The sequence below is a fragment of the Aspergillus wentii genome, assembly GCF_001890725.1.
Source record: "Aspergillus wentii DTO 134E9 unplaced genomic scaffold ASPWEscaffold_9, whole genome shotgun sequence".
In the NCBI taxonomy this organism is placed as follows: Eukaryota; Fungi; Ascomycota; class Eurotiomycetes; order Eurotiales; family Aspergillaceae; genus Aspergillus; species Aspergillus wentii.
The window spans coordinates 957,327-977,553 of record NW_024467840.1 but is presented as its reverse complement, the minus strand read 5'-3'; the positions used below and the strand labels follow the sequence as shown (position 1 = coordinate 977,553).

Below are 20,227 nucleotides of genomic sequence, written 5' to 3'. Positions count from 1 at the left end.
CTCAAATGCGAATTTTGACTATCATGTCTTCTACATTGAATAAATAAGACGTAAAAGAAAAGTTGAACCGGTCGACCTACGGTATGGTATGGGCACTTGTTGAATTAAGAATTGATCTGCGCATATGACAGGGGTGATCATGCCTTACTTTAATTGAAAATCCTTTTGCAGACGCATCACCTTGAATATCAAAATTGTGATAAGAATTGTTTGCGCCACTCTATATCGTTCCCAAATTCCCCATAAGAAGTCCAGCTTGATCGGAAGCCCGTACATACACATAATCATGGCCTGTCGCCTTGGTGGTCGCTTTGAATGCAACCATGCAAGCTCTGGACAGGGTAGAACAAAATTATGCTGACAAAGGTCGTCTATTATTCCAGTCCAAGCCTCAGCCTCCACCATTGCTCGTTTGTTACAGATTCCCTGAGAAAAGCATCATCAACATTCTCGAAACGGGCGACAAATATCTCCCGCTGCTGTAGTGATAGGCGAATTTGCTGAACACAGGTTAAATGTCCAATGAGGAACTAAACATCCTCACTATCTTTGTTTCTCTGGTTCGCATCTCGCATCCCATAGCAGTGGATTATGAAAGCCACCAGCTCCAGGGCGGAGATGTAGGGCATTCTAGTCGTCGTCTTTGTTTCTGCCACGGTCATTGCGTCTGCGGGGAGCTACGGCGCCTGTCCTGTTCGTTAGTCACAGATACAAGGTTGTATTGCTGGATGGCAGCGCCGCCGATGATGAGTATTCGGATGTTTTGGAACTTTTCGATGCCTTGCAGTCGCTCAATAATCTTTTTGGCTGCGGCCTTTAGTTCCACAGGGTTAGCCATGATGATGATGAGGATGAGAGAGCCGAGAATTGTAACGACACCTTGGGCGTATATATACCTTTCCATCTCTCCTGTCGGCGCATCATCCTTATTGTCATAAATACGTTGGTCGTATCAGACTGGATGGTCAGTCTCGAAATGAAAGAACTTGTTATGCAAGGGAGCTTCAAACCACAGCTCAATTTCTAAATCAAGAACAACTACACAAAGAACGAAGAACGACATGTATACCTGAGACAAACCACGAAACAAGCAGAAAGAAAAGAAAGAAAAGGAAAGGAAAAAAAACCCCTACACATCGCACTCAAAGTAACGGGCATTCTCGTTATAGTCCGGCGCTGGAGGAAGTTCACTCACCATTCGCCACCATCTCCCGATGAAGCACCCTCAACGGCTCCCAGATATTCCTATTCCCATTCTGAACCCGCCGATTATAACTCTCCCAGAAGGGGCGAAACCGCGGTCGCAGCGTCTTGGGCACTTCTGCTCCTGCATGAGACCTGTCTAGTGTATCCATCAACCGGGTCAATAGAAATCTCCAACCCAGATCCAGCCCATTCGGCTTGTCTAAGTCCCGGAGAAGCAGCAGAATGACCGCCTCAGTCAGGATATCTGGGTTCATGATCTTGATGGGGTACAGCTCTGTCCAGGGGCCCGAGGGCCCACGATAGATCCGCGATGGGAGTCGACGGTCAGTGGATAGCATGAAGTGCGGATCATCCGCGGGGGCCAGGCCCTGCGGAAACTCAGGCAGCCACCAGAGGGTGGTGGATTTCTTGAATAGCGATAACAAGCCGAAGAAGTCGTCCATGCCGTCCGTGTGGAAGTGGACGTCTGGGACGGCGTAGTGTGGCTAGTTGACGTCTTTGCATACGGGATTTTCGCACAGACGATACCCGGCTTGGGCGAGAGTTTCAGTTGCTGCTTGAAGGTGTTCGTCTGGAATAACCAATTCAATCTCCTATCGCTGTGTCAGTTTGTCTCGAGAAAGGGAGGGGGCAAGAGACTTACTTTCGTAGGGAGGTTCTCCCCCGCGAACGCAACAGCTAAATACCCCCAGAGCACGTAGGGGATTTTGGCTTCGTCCAGAACCTCAGCCGTCTCAGCCGCCAACGGTGAGATGCGCGGATGTCCTCGGAAGAAAACATCCAGGTCTACTACCATGATTCAAGATTAGTTGTTGAGATTAGTTGTTGATAGGATAGCAAAATATTCAGTCACATCGGATGAGAATGTCAACAAGATATATATACTTGTACTCGACCATCCTTGGAATCCTGGTATTTCCATGATCGAGTCCTCGAACTGAAAAGTGGCGCGGTTGAAAGAGCGACTGTCTTTGTTGGAAAGTCGACAGCAGAGGGAAGTCAAAGAAAATGGGTCCATCCTCAGTCAACAAGGGAGTACAAGTTATCGAAGGATCCATAAAGTATAATCAGTCGAAAAGCTAAAATTAACTCACTGATCATGAGTTTCCGCAACAGTTGAATAAAGAACCACCTAAGTCTGTTCATAATCATAGAGCTGCTTCTGCGGCGTAACAAGGAGAGCGACATCGTGGGTTTAGACCACCGAGAAGAATCTCTTTGAACTGCCGAGAAAAAGCTGGGTTTGAAACTTCTAGAGGACACTGCCAAAGTATCTGTCCGTAGCCAGGCTATACCAAGGGTCCTGATATTCCTTTGTAACGGAAACCAAGATGACAGACATGCACCTTGCAATATATTTGGGATTTCTGAAGACCACGTCACTTCTGCTTGGGAGCAATACGGATGTCGATTTTCAAAATAAAGATAGCCAGACTGTTTCGCAGTTTCTTCTTCGACAAATTCACATATCGCTAGGTGGTTCGGGTGCCTCAACACGGAGAATTGCGAGTAAGATCTAGGGCGATGTACATACTTGATCATGGTTGAATACATCCCATCTAACCAGAAACGCCATGATCGTTAAATCCTCCATCGACATTGAACAGCTCGGTATTGGGCGGATTGTTCTTCTTGTATTCCAAGTCCTCGGCCTCGATCTCGTCTAGATCCTGCTTCCATGGCTGGGTTTCCGAACTCAGGCTGGCAAGCTCGGGAAAACCTCAGTCAGTTGGTGTCAAGAAGGCAGCTACTTCCATAGCGGATACAGTGATTGAGAGCGCCATTACTCAAATTTGAAGCATGGAATGTCTTCAGAAGTATGCACGGTTCGGTGAATCATTGGGATACTGGGCTCTTAAGACATGAGATGAGATCTTCGGGTACCCTGGTTAGAAGATGGTTAGTCCAACTCCGCCTCTTATGAGGAACACTGAGAGGGGTAGTTGGCATTGTATATTGGCTGTTGCATTGTGAAGGTGATACTTGACCCCTGTGGATATATAATGGTTATTTCGTACCCCTCTAATGGACCTTTTGGTAATTATGATCTTTATTAAGTGGAATATAACTGCTATCCTAATTAGAATCACATTAAACGGCAATTGCTAAAGTACGTACATTGTAGGGATAAGCATGTATAATACGCCCAATGGGGGGTAGTACCTGGTTTGGTGAAGACTGAGACATCAGGGTCTTTCTTTAGCTTCTTAAGGCAGAGTAGATCCGGTAAAAGCCGGGCACAGGAACGAATGGATACATAGATGGAGCCACCCAGGCTTAATTTAGCCCACCTGGATCCTGTCCACCAATAAGATGGGTTTGAATATCGGAGCTCTGCCAAATTTGTATGTTCTGAAATAAGAAACCATGTTGTTGGGCTATATTTGCTCGGGCGTACGATAGTGAGACATTGCCTTCATGTTATCAATTGTTGAACTGGCTGTGCGATAGCCATCGTAAAACTAGTTGGCACTTGTATATTGTGGAGATAAGCTGATTGCCAATATTCGATAAGCTTTGCATCATTGTTCAAGTCCTACAATTAGGGACCATCGCGTACACAAAGTACACTTATAGTAACACGAAGATGCTTGACTAGAAATCTTCAAATTGTCTGTTTTGTGCAAATGCTAAGACGATGGGACCGTGGGCAAAAATCCAGGGAAATCATGTGCCAAGGACGCTTGACAGCCCAACTGCAGCGGGTCGGTAGGATTGTCTCACTTTCGGGGTCTGTGGAAGATTTTTCGCGTTAGTTGATAGGAAAGAAATCATCCCAAGTAGTGAGTGATGAATTGTACCGTCATGTTAAGACATTATGACCTGTCGGGTGAAATGCCGCCAGGGTCCATGGTTATCGTCAGGGAAGAATCCCAGAATCAATCCCTTCGGAGAGATCCCCATCTCCACCTTCAGGTCCCGAGGGTGAATCAAAAAGCTAGACAGTTTCCACAGCTTCGATGGATCTCCGACCCGATCCAATGCCTTCAAATTCGAGGACGGTTCAAGCCGATCACGACTTTTGCCTCTTCGGCGGATGGCCGCAGGACGAGAGGGATTGAAATTCTCCGCAAGGGTTTTATGGCGATGACGGCATCAAGGGCATATCCTTCATCACGTCTTGACTCGAGAACGCGATAATTGCAATAATTTTGTTTTCGAAAGTGATCGTATCCCATCCTTGTAGGGGAAAAGGGAGTAGTAACCCTGTCAGTTGTGGTTGAAACCCGCCATCACAGGCCGGGGGAGTTTCGTTCCTGCAACGAGCGTCAATGATACTGTAGACCCTATCGGATAATGACTGTCGCCAATCAAGGGATCTAATTCAGCCATCAGTATCGTATCGTGTGCCGGTGGCGTTATGTTTTGGGGTGATGGATGGATCACGGACAGACAGGCTCGAAAGAGGGACCAGAGAGGGGCCCCTCGCTTGACACTCCTGTGGTGCTCCCTGGGACTGAAGATTAAAAACCGTTCCCAAAATAGTATCAGAAGGAGGAAAATAGGTAAGACATGAGGAAATGGAACACCTAGTTAGTGTTGTGAGGTGGTTATAAGAGTCTTCCCAGTTCGTCTGTTTCTTTCTCCAGAACAACCAGACACTCGTTTTGCGTCAGTCATTCACTCGAACCACTCAGTCCACTTTCACTTTGATTTCTTGTGATACCCATCCAGTTTATACACACAACCGTCATCATGCGCTTCACTCTCGCTTCCATTGTTGCCTTTGTCGCATCTGCTGCTGGTATGCTTGCTCGTGTCGAAGGAAAAAGTAGACATCCTGACTTGATTTATAGCCGTCTCTGTCACTTCTCCCACCAAGAATGAAGATGTTGACCTCAGCAATGGTGTCACCATCAAATGGAGCTCTGTCAGGTGGGTTATCTACCCTCCCTCATCTGAGGATCGTCAAGCCTAACCGGTCGATCATGCTTTAGCTCCGATCCCTCTTCCTTCTCCATTTACCTGGTCAACATGAACAGCTACCCCAATGTCGACAAGCTGATTGCCGACGACGTCAAGACCTCTGATGGCTCTTATACTATCGACAGCCTGTCTGGCATCGACAACGGGTATGTCCAATACGATATTGCGTGATATCAATCACCAAACTGACATCTCCACCAGCTCCGGTTTCCAGATCAACCTCATCTCCAAGGACCCCAAGAACTCCGGCATCCTGGCTCAGTCGCAGCAGTTCAATGTCGAGTCTTCCAGCTCCTCGAGCTCCACTACCACCGCTGCCTCTAGCACTAGCACTGGTAAGACGACCACTACTGCTGCTAGCACCACTTCCTCTGCCACTTCTGCTTCTTCTGCTACCTCTTCTGCCACCTCTTCTTCTATCACCATCTCTTCTTCTGCCGCTTCTTCTTCCACTGCCACTGTCACTCCTCCCGGCTCCTCTACTCTTGGTGAGTAAATGGTGCCATTTGTTCCTGTACACATTGATCGCTAACATCGTTCCTCATTTACAGCCACCTCCGCCTCCGCCAGCGCCTCCTCCTCTATCAACGCATCCTCTTCCGGCTCGGCCTCTGCCTCTGCCACCCCTACTACTGTTGACAACGGTGCTGGCGCTCTCGCTGTCCCCGCCGCTGCTGGCTCCCTCCTCATGGGCCTCTTCGCCCTGGTTCTGTAAATGACCAAACCGGATACCCACGACAACCAACAACCTCACTTCAATTCTTTTAGTCGCCTTGTTCGATGCACGTCGGTTCTCAAGAGCTGCATGATCCAATATGGTGTCTACTTTGGCTGACACATTCAATGCTTTGACTGCATTTTCTGGATGGCCTTATTTGTGTCTTATTTGATAGAAACCAATTGTATTTATTGACTTAATGATGTCCCTTTTACGGAGTTAGAGAACGAATATATATATGCAATGTTTATGCAACTTTCATTCATTCGTTTAATTATTGTGTAGCATGCAGCTGCGAAGTAACGCATCAATCTAGAGTGCATCCGGATATAAGATTTGGGATTCATCTGTCTCGGTTCCATAGCTCCCATGGGGACATATTTTTTATAACAATCCTTGTAGTTACATAGCCTTTCCTGGCGCCAAAAATCTCCCACAAGTTGTGCATAACATAAATATTTGCATTGTAGATGCTGACAGCGAGCGTCTTTCATATCGGGGTATATCTAATACAAAGTATATATTTACAAGACAGGGCGAGGCCAATGTTATTGAAGATCCTCACAACGATCCTCTGGCCGAATCAGCGAGATGTGACCCGGTGCGAGATCCGAATGCACTGGCACTGACGGCCGGGGATGAGGAGTGAGCATTGTGACTCTCGTTGACGCCTTCTCGGGGACGGTCCCAAGTGCGAATATGACCTGTGGATTGGTTTCAGGTTAGTCTCGTATGGTTACCGGTGCAAATTAAGCCTGAAAATCCTACCTTCAAGAGAGGATGTCATAATGCTGTTTTCCTGGAACCCTAACCAGCAGATCGGGTCCTCGCCGACAATTTTAGACTATCATATACGGTTAGACATCGCAATATGCTGAGACATATAGCAAACATACCATAATAGGTGGCAACAGGGCAGTTCGTGCCCTGGGCTCGACCGGGTGACGGACCGTTTGGTCAACACTGTCATAAGTGTCTGCGGTTTGTTGAGAATCGGATCGTATCCGATGACCGCCGCTGTCACCTTGGTGCCGGTTGACGTTTTGCGTACTGGGCACAATCATGCTCGTCCGCTGACGAGCACTGGCTTGGTGCTATTTGAAAATAAGCTGATGCAATCGAATCATACATATTCTGTAAACATACCGCCCTCGGTCGATGGAGCATGCCGACGCTGAAATCCCATAAGAGAAGCCGGCAATCATCGCCAACACTTCCAAACCGATATGTCCTCTCATCGCAGCGCCACGGGTCAAATGCTACTGCAGAAACCCATGAGTTGTGACCCTGGCACCGTGCAACGATCTTACGCTCCGGCAGTGACCATATTGTCACTAGGTCATCTTGACCACCAGTGACAATGTATTTGCCATCGGGCGACCAGCAGACACAGATCAATCCACCATAGTAACTACGGAAGACGTCCAATACCCTGTACAAAATTAGCTCGCGGTTCAAATAACAGTTCATCTGAAACATACTCTTCCTTCAAATAGTCCATTACTCGCAAGGACCCGTCTTCCAAAACTATAGCCAGATGTCTCTGATCCGGCGAGAATGCGAAATGGTAAATCTTCTGATTCGCTACTCTCCAGAAGGCGACTGGATTCGTCTTCTGATTTCTTGAGTTGACAGATTTCAACACCTGCAGCGGCTTTCGTCCAGACGGCTTCCTGGCCTCTTCGCTGACCTCTGGCGTAAACGGAGCATCCTCCTTTTCCTTGTCGTAGACCACCAGTTGGCCATTTGCATGAGCGGCCATGAACAGGTTTTCCGATCCAGGAATCCATTTGATATGGGTCACGGGGGAGTTGTTCACCGCGCCATTTTTATTGATCCGAGCGTATTTCTGTGACATAGGCTCATACCAGATGATGTCGCCGGCTGAAGATCCCATGACCACATCAATATGTGACGACGTTTTGGTCAGTTCGTTAACATCATGTGTTAACATATGGGCCTTGGTGAAAAGAATCTTCGCGAGAGGTTCCTCCTTCTGCTTAGAACTGAGGTCCAGCCATTGAAATGCACGGTTGATGTTGGCGAGCGCAAAAAAACCGTCCGGATTTCTGTCGTTGAGTCTTTTGGCGGAAGACTCATGGGTGATGACCCGCGAAACAAACGAAGAGCTGCTCTTGATGATGTTGTTCTTCGGTTTGCGCCTTTTCAGTCCATCCTTAACAGCCGGGGATACAAGTGCAGGGTTTCCCTCTCCAAACCCAGGTGCCGTCACATTCTCTTTCAGAGCGAAGGAGGGAGTTTTGTTCCGGCCGAGACTGATCAAGGAGATTTTGACGCCGGATGTTGGAGGTGTCGGAACGGTCGCAAGAGGATTGGGATTGATGATTGGGGCCTCGGATGGGTGAGGTGGAGGGGTCGCGAGATGTAGGTCGTCATTCAGGCGGTATGTTCCTATCAATTTGAAATAAAAAAATTAGTACTCACGGCCTTGTATACTGTCATGGTTTCACTCCGAAACTCACCTTCTCCGGCCTGCAATGAACAACCACCTTCTGGATGACTGATTATATTGTTGGTCTCAACGACCGGTACTGCCATGCCATTTGCCGCTCCAGCTGCATAGGCAACTGGAATGGTATAGCGGGGAGGAGGGGGAGGTAGTACACTAGGCAAGTCAGTAACGAGAAGCATTTTCTTGCGGGAAAACGGGTTTCCCAGGCGCAAACAACAGCAGACAACCGCCATTTTCCTCTGTGCTTTATTTAATATCAAGTCCCGACCCAGTTCATGTGTTCAATGGTGGGTAAGATAAGACAAGAGAAGCCCGTTGACCAAACAAAGAAATCGACAATAACCGGGGGGTAATCCTTACAACATGGCTGCGGTTGCGACAGCACCAATAACGAGCTGATAAAGCTATGTATTGTCTATCCCAGCTCCAAATCAGGCCACGATACTGCGCTAAGAATAGACGGCTCTCGACACGACCTTATTGTCACGCAATCGTTGTGGTAGGAGTTCCCAAGAGCGGCACCGTCGGCGGTGCGGCCCAGGATGATACGTCGCGCCGAATTTGACAGGTAGTTAAATTGAAGCAGGAGCGATCATGTGTTGAGCACAGATCAAAGATAATGCAGGAGGGAATATATGCGTCGCGCGAGTGTCGACTCGATCGGTCACCCGGCGGAGGTTGCGGTTCTGAGCCGTCACGTCAGACGTTGGCTCGTGCTGTAGAGATAACGGAGATGGAAAGAACCCAGAGAAACTGTAGCAAGGTTAATCTCGACAGTATAAAAGAAAAATCCGAGATGTCAGAGGAAGGAGAGAAGTCGAGTCTAGAAGGCGAGGAACAGGAATAATGTCCGGGGTAAGTCACAGGAAGCGGAGAGAGCGCCAGGAAGAGGCCCAAGAGCACCTCTCCGTCTCGCGTGCGCCGGAGCGGTTCCTGGCGGGGCAGATTGCGTAGTGGAAAAGAGATTGTGCGGAGAAACAAATAGATCAACAGTGGTTCAATATGGGTTGTATAATTGCATTCTCGTTTATGAGTTGACGTTGTTGGAGGTTGATGTCATCTAGGCAGCACACGATGGCTATGTAGTGAGGGACAGTCTGGTCACGATGAAGTATTTCTACAGAAGGCACGATAGAATTTATTCACAGAGAAAGAAAATACTTTACAGAATAATAAGATATAGGAATTAAAAAATACTAAATATATATTGAGATGACCTATCAGTTGTGAACAAGTAAAGATGAAAGGCTTCAATTAGCCAGACTATGTGACCAAGCGCATTCCCAATACTAGTCCGTTACTTCATCTGACAGGTGGGATGAACAGTAGATACAAATTGTCTAAGTGGCTTGCTACATGAAATCTCTTCATAATTAGTTAAAGGCCTTAGGAGGCATTGATTCAATATGACGCTGCTATATAGATGCTGATAAAACGCATACCGTCGAAACATCCTTGCTCGAATGAAAAGCCCAGTGGGTATATAAATCATAACTCTTGTACCTAGAATGACAAATCAACCTCTCTAGGTCCCACCGCCACTCACTCTTCGCCAGATCATCACTGCAGCAGCGCTGGCACAGACCACCGCCCCCAGCGCAATCCCCCACGCCATCCACTTGCCCTCAACGTCTTCTTCGCTTCGGGGAAAGGCAGTACTAGGCTCCATGGCTGCTTCTGCGATATGAACAAACACCTCCTGGATGGAACTCCATGTAGCACTAACATGGAGTGGAGGACTGGGCATGTTCAACATGGCCGTGTATTCATGTGGCTGATATTCGGCCCGTTGGGTGGTTCGATCCAAGTCGGCCTTAAGAGCGATAAACACACTAGGAACCTCCTCCAGATGTGGATATTTAGACCGCAGTGCTGGGATGTAGGCAAAAGAATCCGGGTCGGACGAATCGTATGTGTATGCAATCACGTCGCATTGATCCAGTAGCTTTGCCTGGTTCTCGAGAATCGCGGGCTCAAGCTCACCGAGCTCATCCAGTATCAAATAGCATTGCTTACCACCCGGTAATTCGACCGTGTTCACTGCAGTTCGGGGCTGGATCGTAGGACGGTATGGAGTGCTGAACCCACGGGAAAGGAATGCGTCGAGAAGCGCCGACTTACCGGATCCTGCAGGGCCTAGAACATGGCCAAGGACAACATTACGACCAACCCTTCCAGGGCGCCGGCGCCGTTTTCGTGGTCGGGTGACTTTCAAGGCAGCCGTCGTGTTTAGGTTGCTTCGGTCAGGCGATTCAAATCCTAGGTAGGCCAGATACTCTAAGGTTGTTTTAGGCGATGTAAAGGTCGTCATGCTCCATTGCGCCAACCAGCCTTGAAGAGTGACATGGCCGGCCTCGTTGCGGACCGTGGAAGATGGAAAAGAGCTGTCCACCCACGAGGCAGGCAAACCAGGCGTTGGAGCGAACAGCGATGCTAACTCGGCATCATTAAGGCCTCCATCGTTGTCTTTATCCGATAGGAGGAACAGGTTTACAAAGAACCGATAACCTTCCGGCGACAGCTCAGCAGATGCGAAAGGGGGAACGTCGAACTTAGGGTGTAGAAAGCTTTCTTGCAGCGAGAGATTGTCGGTATACTGGAATGCTCGCAAGATAATCCAAACGGTTTCATGGCGTCCCTTCTCAGCATACATTTTGTTTAGATGGATGAATCCCAGACAATCGATTCCGGATACTGTAACTGAGTCCGGATACGTCTTCTGAATAGTTTCTTTGATGTGGACAAGATCTGCCTTGCTGAGAGACTTCTCAAAGCATCTCATTTGGAAATCTTCAATCTCCTTGTCAGAGAGATACCCATCCCGGTCCTTATCGCTGAGGTAAAAGATGCGCTGCAATGCTGCAATGGCTGCCGGCTTTAGGGACGACTCCTTGGTGTCGAACAGCGGTGCAATCGGATGAGTGACTGCCTTTTGGCAGAGGAAAAAGGCCTCGTTGACATTGCGATGTTCCCGAGCACTGGTGCGGATGCATGAGTCGATTTCCTTAAACTCTGACATCAATGGCAGCATTTCCTCCTCGATGACCTGTGCCTCACTATGGTCCGCCGCGAGGTCCGACTTGTTGGCACACAACACGACCGGAACGTTTACTCCCAAAGACCGGAAATATGGCAGCCAAAACAGGGCGACTCGTTCATAGCTATAATGATCGGAGTATACCAGCAATATCACGTTTGACTTTCGAATCTCCCTCGCCAAGTTGCCCCGTTCCTGAGGCAAGGCGGAGGTGTCGACCACCGTTGTTGTTGTAACATTCTCAGGGGTTCCGATTGTAGGTGGGATGGTTATTTGAGGAAGGATAGGCTGGATCTTGTTCGTAACAAATACGCCCTTGACGAGGGAGGTGATGAGGCTGGATTTGCCCGTCCCCTCATCTCCGCAGACGCAGATTCGCACTGGACATGCATGTCAGTATTACCATCCCATCATTGACGAAATGAACCCATCGAACCCGTAGCCATTATTCAATAAGGAGGCGGTCTGAGACGCCCGCTTCAAATCATTGCCAAATCATGCCTTGTAACTCTTGATTGCAGGACTCAATTTGCAGAATTCCCGATCATGTCATGAGATTTGATTGAACATTTGGAGCTTCTCGGAGAGATTCCCCGGAACTTCGGCGGTGGCTGTGCCGTGTCTGCCTCAGGCTTCCCTTGCATGAACTGAATTGAGGTTCTTGATAATTGATCTGTAAATGTGAAAACAATCGAAAATAGTCAGAATTTAAATACACCTGTTAGACAGAGCAAATAATACAATTACACCGTGCTATCACGCCTAGCTAAGGGCTCCGGATTCCGGAGTACAACCATCGACTCAGCCACTATGATGATATAGCCTGCCGACAGCCTTGCCCACCTCTCAGTTTTATGCCTACGTTTGGTCCATCCTAGATTCGTCGATCTCTATCTAGAGGCACAGATATAAACAACGAACTGTCTCCATCATTCGTCCCCTGTAGTCTCTTCTCTGTGGCCTCTTGAGTCAGCCGTTATCCATCGCGAACGAACGCCCCGTGTCACCCGTCATTACTAGGCCCACATCCGGTCGCCCCCATCTACGACTGGAACTCCTCTCTCCCCTCGCGAGAATATTTCTCTGCTTTCAAAACACCCTCTGTCGCACCACTTTCTCTTCCCTCTCCTGTTCCCTTCAAAAGCTCCCCCCCGACGAGCTAAGCCAAGATGCCTCTCGGGATAAACAACCCGTTGCCTTCGTCTTTGCACAGTCCGTGTTATCCCGCTCCCATCCAACTTCCCCGCAATTCCTTGCTTATGTAGAGGATGAGTGAGATTTCTCAACTAACCATTTTTTGGGTTGAACAGGCGAATGCAAAAAGGCCGGCAAAATCCTTACTTCCTTCATCGATCCCCGACAAGCCTTTGGACCTGATAAGGTCATTCCTCCTGAGATTCTGGCTGGCGCAAAGGTAACAAAATATCCCTCGCTTTCTTTTATCATGTTTCATACAAGTTCAATTTCAACTAACCTTGGCTTCACAGGGTCTCGCCATTCTCACAGTCTTGAAAGCTGGTTTCTTGGGCTCTGCTCGGTTTGGATCTGGTGTTGTTGTCGCCCGTTTGGCTGATGGCTCTTGGTCTGCTCCGTCGGCCATTGCGACCGCAGGTGCTGGGTTCGGAGGACAGATTGGTTTCGAATTGACCGACTTTGTGTTCATTCTGAACGATGCCGCTGCTGTGCGAACCTTCTCACAGGTCGGATCCGTCACCCTGGGTGGAAATGTGTCAATTGCCGCGGGACCGGTCGGTAGGAACGCAGAAGCAGCAGGCGCAGCAAGCACGAAGGGTGTAGCCGCAGTATTTTCATACTCGAAGACCAAGGGTCTTTTTGCTGGTGTCAGTTTGGAAGGTAGTATGTTGGTGGAGCGCAAGGATGCTAACGAGAAGCTCTACAACGGCCGTATCTCCGCACGTCAACTTCTCAGTGGAACTATCCGACCACCACCAGCCACTGATCCTCTTTTACGCGTTTTGACTTCCCGGGCCTTTTACGGAAACTCTCGGATGCAGGGAGACGCAATGTACAATGATATCCCTGTTTATGATGACAGGCACGATGATGTGGTCTGGGAAGGCCGACGGGGAGATGCGTACGGTGAGGGTGTTCGACGAGAACGCAGCGGCATGAGCAGCAATGGTAGCCTGGATGACTACGAGTACCGTGATCGACCGCGTCGTGCGAACACATGGGCCGACGACGTTTATGATAGAGCCCCGGCCGGGGGACTGGGCCGTTCTTCCACCACCCGGTCTAGTCGCCCTGATCCCTATGACACGTACGGCAGCCGTAGTCGGAGCAACACAGCGCCGTTCGAGGAAGACTACGTCTATTCAGACCGGAAGCCCAGCCGGCCCACGGCACCGAAACCGGTTTTTGGACAGCGGACCGGACAGGCTGCGTCCCTGCGACAGGACCAAGCAGTCGCATTGTATACATTTGACGCAGACCAGGACGGAGACCTGGGATTCAAGAAGGGAGAAATCATCACGATTCTTAAACGGACAGAAAAGGCAGAAGACTGGTGGACCGGGCGCATTGGGGGCCGGGTGGGCATCTTCCCCAGGTAAGAGAATTGTCCCTATCGAACATAAGGCGATGAGCTCTTGACTAACGTGTGGAATGCAGTAACTATGTCGATGCCTCTTAAGCGAATGCCTCCTTGTTGCTGGCTTATGTGCAATGATACCAATGACACAAGAATTGTCTTTTTCCTTTCTGCTCTCCGGACAAGCCCGTGGCGAATACATCAGACTTTTTCGGATTCCCCTGATCCTCCATTTGACTGAACTTTTGATTTCGGTTTTACAATATGAGCACTGGAGTTTGTTTTTCTTTTCAAGTTGGGTTGACCGTCATAACTGGGATGCTTTCGAAAATAGCTGTCTACATGTTTTTAAGGTCTGCTTGTTTTATCTGATTTGCCTATTTGCTGTTTCGTGACGTACTTTTTGTTTGGATTTGAGAGAACCCTATAGTTTGTGAATTATCAGATCAGGTTATTTATCTTTATTTCATCAATAGCATATCTCCTGGACTCAAACCTGATTTCTTGATTCTGGGTGAATTAAGCCAACCCCCTGTCAAGGGATAGAATGAAGATTGCATCCAGCCTGTTTGGAGGAATTCTGGCCACAGCCTGTCTTGTTGCATCCATTCTAGAGCCTCTTTTCTCCCTATATTCTAGAGTTGACCAAGTTTTATGTGTTTCCAATTTATGATTGGCCTGGTAAAGGGAGATTCAGTCTATCGCGCACGAGACCATACACAAGCCATGGTAGGCATTCCCGGTGGCTTTTTCTTGCCGCTGGTTTTCTAGCGGGATGACGGTGTAGAGATATCGTGAACAATAGGAGAGTATATAAATTCAGTATTGATGGTGATAATTTGAGATGATTGAAGCAGTTGTAAGGGGGACGAATGATCTTGAATCGGAATAATGGCAGGTGACACAAACCGGAATGCCAGAAGAAGGCTGCACGTGTCAATTCGACAGCCCCATCACGCGGCATTTGAGCCTGACAGGAAGATACTAGATATGACTCCAAATGCATCTGGTCCAAGGTTAAATGATCAATCAAGCTTACCGTGTAGCCATTGTTGAGAAGATGGAGGAAGGAATAGTGAAGAACCAGCCACGCGACACGAGACGCAGGGATCAAGCAATGGAACAAAGTCCCATCAGACTATCAGACTAATTCCAATAGCCTCGATGACTGGGGATAGATCGAAGATCCTCGATAATTATTCTTCTATATCCACCATCTAAGATTATATCTTGCTGTAAGATTGACTGATCGTCAATAGGAGCGGCCCAGGCTTGTTCGTTGTGGAGCTTTTTAGGCGGAGCAGTAGTGCTGGTCTGGGATTATTCTGACTTCAAGATCGCATAAAGTGGTTTCGAAAAAAAGAAAATAAAACAAAAGAAGAAAAGAAATGGAAGAAAATGGAAGGATGCGAGAAAGCGAGACATTCGCAAACCTACCGGTGGTTGAGCTGGGCTTCTTGTTCTAACCGGTGATGCCAGCCCTCTCTCTCTGCCTGTCCTCCAATTAATGCTTCTCAACCCCCCCAAATTCGTCAACCCAAAATCCTTCCACCCTCTTCCCTCTCTTCTCTCAACCACACCGAACAACCCATACATCATCCTCACCCTGCGTCTTCCTCCCTCCGTCTGCTACGATTTCTCAATAACCACCGGATGCCTGGCCGCCATCCTCCCTCCTCCCGTCTCTCTTCCGTGAATGTGTCCCCCCGTCGATTTCTCTTCCCCGCTTCGATGACCCTTCTTCTTCGCTGTCTTCCGGCCCAGGTGGTACATTGACCTCTTCTCCCCGAGTGTCTTGTCGCCTTCTTCGTCCTCAGCCAATTTCCGGGATATCTGCTTTTCAGGTTCCTGTTCTAATTGCTCCCATGCAGGTGCGTCGGTTTTCTAAATTTCCATCCCTTCCTGTGCCGTGCGGGCTGGGAAGTCGTCGGTCTGCTTTTGCTTGGGAGGCGGCGGTTTTCCAATTCCCCCAACCTCAAGCCCATGGATGCATCCATGCACAACCGAAAGCATTCAGCGTCGACTTTTCAGATCCGCGCAGTTCCGGTGCCTGGTACCTGTGCATCAGAATATTCTTTTTTCTGACTAGACTTATTTTTTTAGGCTTCAACGAGCCCTTCTGAGGCTAGCGGAGGATACGCGACGCGGAGAGGCCATGTGCCTCAGCTGTCGATCAGTGACCCCAGTCATCATGTCACCGAAGCCATTGGACATATGTACGAAGATGACTATGATCGGAGAGAATCCAAACGCCTCAGCTATATTTCCTCCCCCCTGAGTGAAGCCATCACTACCATCCACCCCAGCCTCGCCGGCGCCGAAGCCCCAACCTCTCCGCAGTCCTTACAAGTGCAAAACCATCTGAATGAAATCAACCAACATCGCCAGGGCAATGGACAATCACGGCCTCCCCTCGTCACTAAACAATCATTTGACCGCGATAGCAATCCATCCTCTCCAGGCTCAACCGACACGGCCAATACCTCCTTCCCCTTGAACGATATCGACTACGAATCTGATCCTGCTGCCGTGGCTCAGGAACTGAACAATCTGGCTGCCATTCGTCGAATGTCCATGGATGTCGCTGCAGCGGGTGATCCTGATCTTCCGAGTTTACCATCGATAGCACCCTCCCCATCAGACGACGAGAATGATGCTTCCCGCCTTTTCTGGGTACCCGCTCGCTTACACCCCGAGTTGGCTCCCAAAGAGTTTAAATCTTTTCTTGATAGCAAGGCAGACCATATCAAGCGGAAGTCGGGCGATTTTTCCTTGTCGCCGAACGGCAGTAACTCGGGCGGACTCCAGCGTAAGCGATCGATGTTGTCCAGGCAAATCGACAATTCCCATGGCTATACGGATGGTGCGGAGCGGCTAGAGCGAAAACGATCAAAGTCTAAACGGGATTCTCTGAGTCCGAACCTACAAGATTTGGAAACGATAGTAGACAATTCGAAAACGCCAAATAAGGATACAGCTTCGCTTTTGAAGGGAGTCCAGAGCCTCGGGCTAAATACCGACGAAGATAGACCCATCCTTCCCCCCGCACCACTTGGGAACAGTCTCAGGCGTTCCACCCGGACTCAGTACAGGAAGGCGGGCAGCGTGAAAAAGGGGGACAAATACCCAAGAAGGGTCAAATCCCCAGAAACGAACGAACCAATCCCGTCCATTGTCACTTCAGCTCCTGATTCTCCGATCTTGGGCCTCACACGCGTATCCACTGATCCCACCCCTAGTGCAACCAAACGAGGACAAGCAACAACAGCTACTCACGGCACAACAGATTCCTCCAGCGCTACGGGAGGCTCGATTGACTCGACAATCGATCAGCCGAAGCAAGAGGGCGACAGGCCAACTGAGCCTCACACGGCTGACTCTGCCAACAGAGCGAGTGCACCTCCGCAAGCGCGACAGTGGCACTCTCGTATTAGTTCGAACGGACGATCGACTGCCAATATTCCTAACGATCAAAAGGTTCCAGAAATCGTCGAACCATCTTCAGAAACAAATCGAGCACCCAGCAGTTCAGCTTCGCAACAAAACAACTTGCCAGACCGTGAACACTCGTATGATTCCTCGACGCACTCACCATCCAAGGGGTCCCCGCTTAACGAACAAAATGTAAGCAAGCGCTCGCACCACACCCGTCACAAGGACAGCACCTTCAACGAGTTCGCGAATACTGTGCAACCCCTCCCGGGCAATACCACCCGAACCGACAGCCTCTCATTCATCCCAACTTTGCCAGAAGATCGAAAATCGGAAAGCAAGAAGTCGAAGGACAAGAAAGATTCGGATGGTACCCGCAAGTCTAGCTGGCATTGGCTGCTAGGCAGCGAGGAAAAAGAAAAAGAAAAGGAGAAGAAAAAGGAGAAGGATGGAGATTCGAAAAAGATAAAAGCGAGATTGGTGGATAAGGTTCATGAAACGACCAGCTCCCTACCGTCGTCCAGCGACAATAACCAGCGAGGCCGCGAGAGCTTTGCTCACGATCGGCTCGATCCTAAACTAGAGGAAGAACGACGAAAAGATAACGCCAGGAGAACATCTGGAGAATCGAAGAAAGAGAAAGAGTCTGGTCTGTTTTCATCGATCTTTGGCGGGGGAAGGAAGAAGCACAGCAGCGGAGAAAGCCACCACAAAAAGAGCTTATCCCGAACTTTGTCTCCCGACCCCCCAGTACGCATACTCCGACCCGACGTTGACTACCCTTGGACCCGATTTTCAATACTCGAGGAGCGAGCCATTTACAGAATGGCCCATATAAAACTCGCAAATCCCCGACGGGCGCTGTGTTCCCAGGTCCTACTCAGCAACTTCATGTATTCGTACCTGGCGAAGGTCCAGCAAATGCATCCACACATGATGCTTGCATCTTCGGCAGCACAACGGCAGCAGCAGAAAGCAAGGGAACGGGAGCAGGAGGAGTACATGCAACAATACCAAAGATACCAAGAAGTAAGTCGATCTCACGGTTTCCTTTCTGGAATTTAAGGCAGCAACTAACAGAAGCCATAGGCACAGGAACAACAATACGGCGATGGCTCGTACGATGATTCTCACATGTATGAATATAACGATGATCCGCATGACCCTTACCGGACACACTCGGGGGGCAACAAGCACGGCTATGAGAATGGGAACTCATACGGCCCTGGCCATTATCAATATGGGCATTCGGCATTCGGCGATGATGCTCAGCAAGATGACGATGACGACGACGACATGTGGTAGCTTCCTCGAGAATGAAACCATACACATTATGGTACAAGGTGACAGGAAACAGGAGTGTTTATTGACTTTTGCTTCTGTTAGTTTTTCTGCAGCGCACGAAATACCCCTGCTTTCATCAGCGCTGGCGGCGATTCCTAGAATCTGTACACTGATCCCCCTTTTTCATTTCTCGGCCCCCTTACATTTTCTCTGTTTCTTGTTTCTGGTGGGCTTGTGGAACCCAATTTTATGCTCTGAGGGAATGAAAAATCAGCAGTGTGGTAATATCCATCAGACATTCTGTACTTGTCACATGTTATTCTCCTTTATATTTTACTATAACACTCTTCCAGGTGTCTCACGATATCAGGGTCATGGTTTATATAACGATATCGGTGGCCTTGTTTTGTGGTTTGCTATTTTTGTTTGCACACTTGGTTTGATTTCTTTGCATAGCGCTTGGGGTTTTGATCGTTCACCTTGGTTTTTCATTTCACTTTTGCAATTATTAACTCTTTGTCACACATTCTGTCTGCATTCTGACTGTGCAGTGGACTCACAGCCTATCTATTTCCTTCTGTTATTTTGACCTTGCTCAAATGCACTTTGTTGCCTCGTTTCGAGGCAGGGTACATGGCAGCATGAGGACTGATATCATTCTACCTGTGTTTTAAATGCATGATTAAATATATAGACTCTATCAAGAATTCATTTCGAGCATATCTCTTTTAGCAGCATCTTATTCTATATAATCTACAAATGAAATGAAAATGAACGCCGGGTACCAGTTTTGGATAGTATCACGTGATCCCCCTTCCCCGGGTTTCCTGTCAGCGTCGTCATTGACGTTGCCCCCGAGCAGCATTTAATTCCTAGCAGCCTATACCCACGTTACATCTTCTTTTTGAATTCCCACGCCAGATAATCGTTTGATCAGAATACTGTATATACCATTTTCGCCAACCAAGTGCGCAAAGTCTACAAGGAAACCTATCGGTCGGCCAAAATGGGTGACGCCTACGAACGCGAACGGTATGATATTCTCCTTTCCTGACTTACCTCGATGGTATTTGGGCCTATGATTGCGACTAGGCATCCGAGTACACGATAAAATTCATGATAGTGACATAGCTGACAACGAAAATCCAGACAGAACAATGCCCTCCTTAACTCCCTCTCCGGGAAAGTGTCCGCTCTGAAGTCTGTAACTATCGACATTTACGACAACGCCCGCGACCAAAATACCCTCAATAACTCGGTTTGTTTCCCCGTTCTAGTTCTCTCTCGTTTGATCGCTGGTTTTGGTGTGGACATCGTCTAACTGATTGCGCTGGGTTAGAACGAAGTCTTTTCCTCCTTCTCGACAAATCTCAAAGGAAGCGCCAGTCGCTTAACCCGTATGGCACGGCAAGGAGATACTATCGCCGTGCTCAAAGTCGCGGGAATCTGTGCAGGTGTTGGCGTGGGGACATACATCATCACGGGGTGGATCTTTTAAACCGTTGAATGAAGCATGAAATGGGACGTCTTGTCTAGTTTCCTTATACATAACAGTTCAAGTCTTGCTGGTTCGGGGCTTGTTCTGTCGTCGCCAAGCGG

General features: G+C 48.7%; 7 protein-coding genes across 7 annotated transcripts; 4 read left to right on the top strand and 3 right to left on the bottom strand.

The window, feature by feature from the left end:
- Nucleotides 1–1,187: 1,187 nt before the first annotated feature.
- Nucleotides 1,188–2,002, bottom strand: ASPWEDRAFT_32634 (uncharacterized protein; the record flags this gene model as incomplete). The annotated part of the gene is made up of 3 exons (XM_040833694.1): nucleotides 1,188–1,672; nucleotides 1,730–1,799; nucleotides 1,850–2,002. The coding sequence occupies 3 exons, from the start codon at nucleotides 2,000–2,002 to the stop codon at nucleotides 1,188–1,190; spliced, it is 708 nt and encodes a 235-aa protein (XP_040684135.1).
- Nucleotides 2,003–4,813: 2,811 nt separating this feature from the next.
- Nucleotides 4,814–5,944, top strand: ASPWEDRAFT_713709 (GPI anchored serine-threonine rich family protein). The gene is made up of 5 exons (XM_040839173.1): nucleotides 4,814–4,951; nucleotides 5,004–5,082; nucleotides 5,145–5,279; nucleotides 5,335–5,468; nucleotides 5,685–5,944. The coding sequence occupies exons 1-5, from the start codon at nucleotides 4,903–4,905 to the stop codon at nucleotides 5,846–5,848; spliced, it is 561 nt and encodes a 186-aa protein (XP_040684134.1). The 5' UTR covers nucleotides 4,814–4,902; the 3' UTR covers nucleotides 5,849–5,944.
- Nucleotides 5,945–6,412: 468 nt separating this feature from the next.
- On the bottom strand, nucleotides 6,413–8,503 carry ASPWEDRAFT_121408 (WD40 repeat domain-containing protein; the record flags this gene model as incomplete). The annotated part of the gene is made up of 6 exons (XM_040829076.1): nucleotides 6,413–6,555; nucleotides 6,620–6,695; nucleotides 6,748–6,945; nucleotides 6,998–7,283; nucleotides 7,333–8,263; nucleotides 8,335–8,503. 6 exons carry the CDS (start codon nucleotides 8,501–8,503, stop codon nucleotides 6,413–6,415), a joined length of 1,803 nt encoding a protein of 600 aa, XP_040684133.1.
- Nucleotides 8,504–9,581: 1,078 nt separating this feature from the next.
- Nucleotides 9,582–12,008, bottom strand: gem1 (ERMES complex Ca(2+)-binding regulatory GTPase GEM1). The gene is made up of 2 exons (XM_040829887.1): nucleotides 11,798–12,008; nucleotides 9,582–11,741 (listed from the first exon to the last, which is right to left on the bottom strand). The coding sequence occupies exons 1-2, from the start codon at nucleotides 11,805–11,807 to the stop codon at nucleotides 9,850–9,852; spliced, it is 1,902 nt and encodes a 633-aa protein (XP_040684132.1). The 5' UTR covers nucleotides 11,808–12,008; the 3' UTR covers nucleotides 9,582–9,849.
- A 522-nt stretch (nucleotides 12,009–12,530) lies between these two features.
- Nucleotides 12,531–13,934, top strand: ASPWEDRAFT_121458 (uncharacterized protein; the record flags this gene model as incomplete). Its single annotated transcript, XM_040829081.1, has 3 exons — nucleotides 12,531–12,573; nucleotides 12,672–12,775; nucleotides 12,849–13,934. 3 exons carry the CDS (start codon nucleotides 12,531–12,533, stop codon nucleotides 13,932–13,934), a joined length of 1,233 nt encoding a protein of 410 aa, XP_040684131.1.
- A 1,843-nt stretch (nucleotides 13,935–15,777) lies between these two features.
- ASPWEDRAFT_32629 (putative telomere silencing protein Zds1) lies at nucleotides 15,778–18,649 on the top strand (the record flags this gene model as incomplete). The annotated part of the gene is made up of 3 exons (XM_040833693.1): nucleotides 15,778–15,783; nucleotides 16,016–18,373; nucleotides 18,434–18,649. 3 exons carry the CDS (start codon nucleotides 15,778–15,780, stop codon nucleotides 18,647–18,649), a joined length of 2,580 nt encoding a protein of 859 aa, XP_040684130.1.
- A 985-nt stretch (nucleotides 18,650–19,634) lies between these two features.
- Nucleotides 19,635–20,126, top strand: ASPWEDRAFT_177107 (SNARE domain- containing protein; the record flags this gene model as incomplete). The annotated part of the gene is made up of 3 exons (XM_040831611.1): nucleotides 19,635–19,660; nucleotides 19,778–19,886; nucleotides 19,968–20,126. The coding sequence occupies 3 exons, from the start codon at nucleotides 19,635–19,637 to the stop codon at nucleotides 20,124–20,126; spliced, it is 294 nt and encodes a 97-aa protein (XP_040684129.1).
- Between the last annotated feature and the right edge of the window lie 101 nt (nucleotides 20,127–20,227).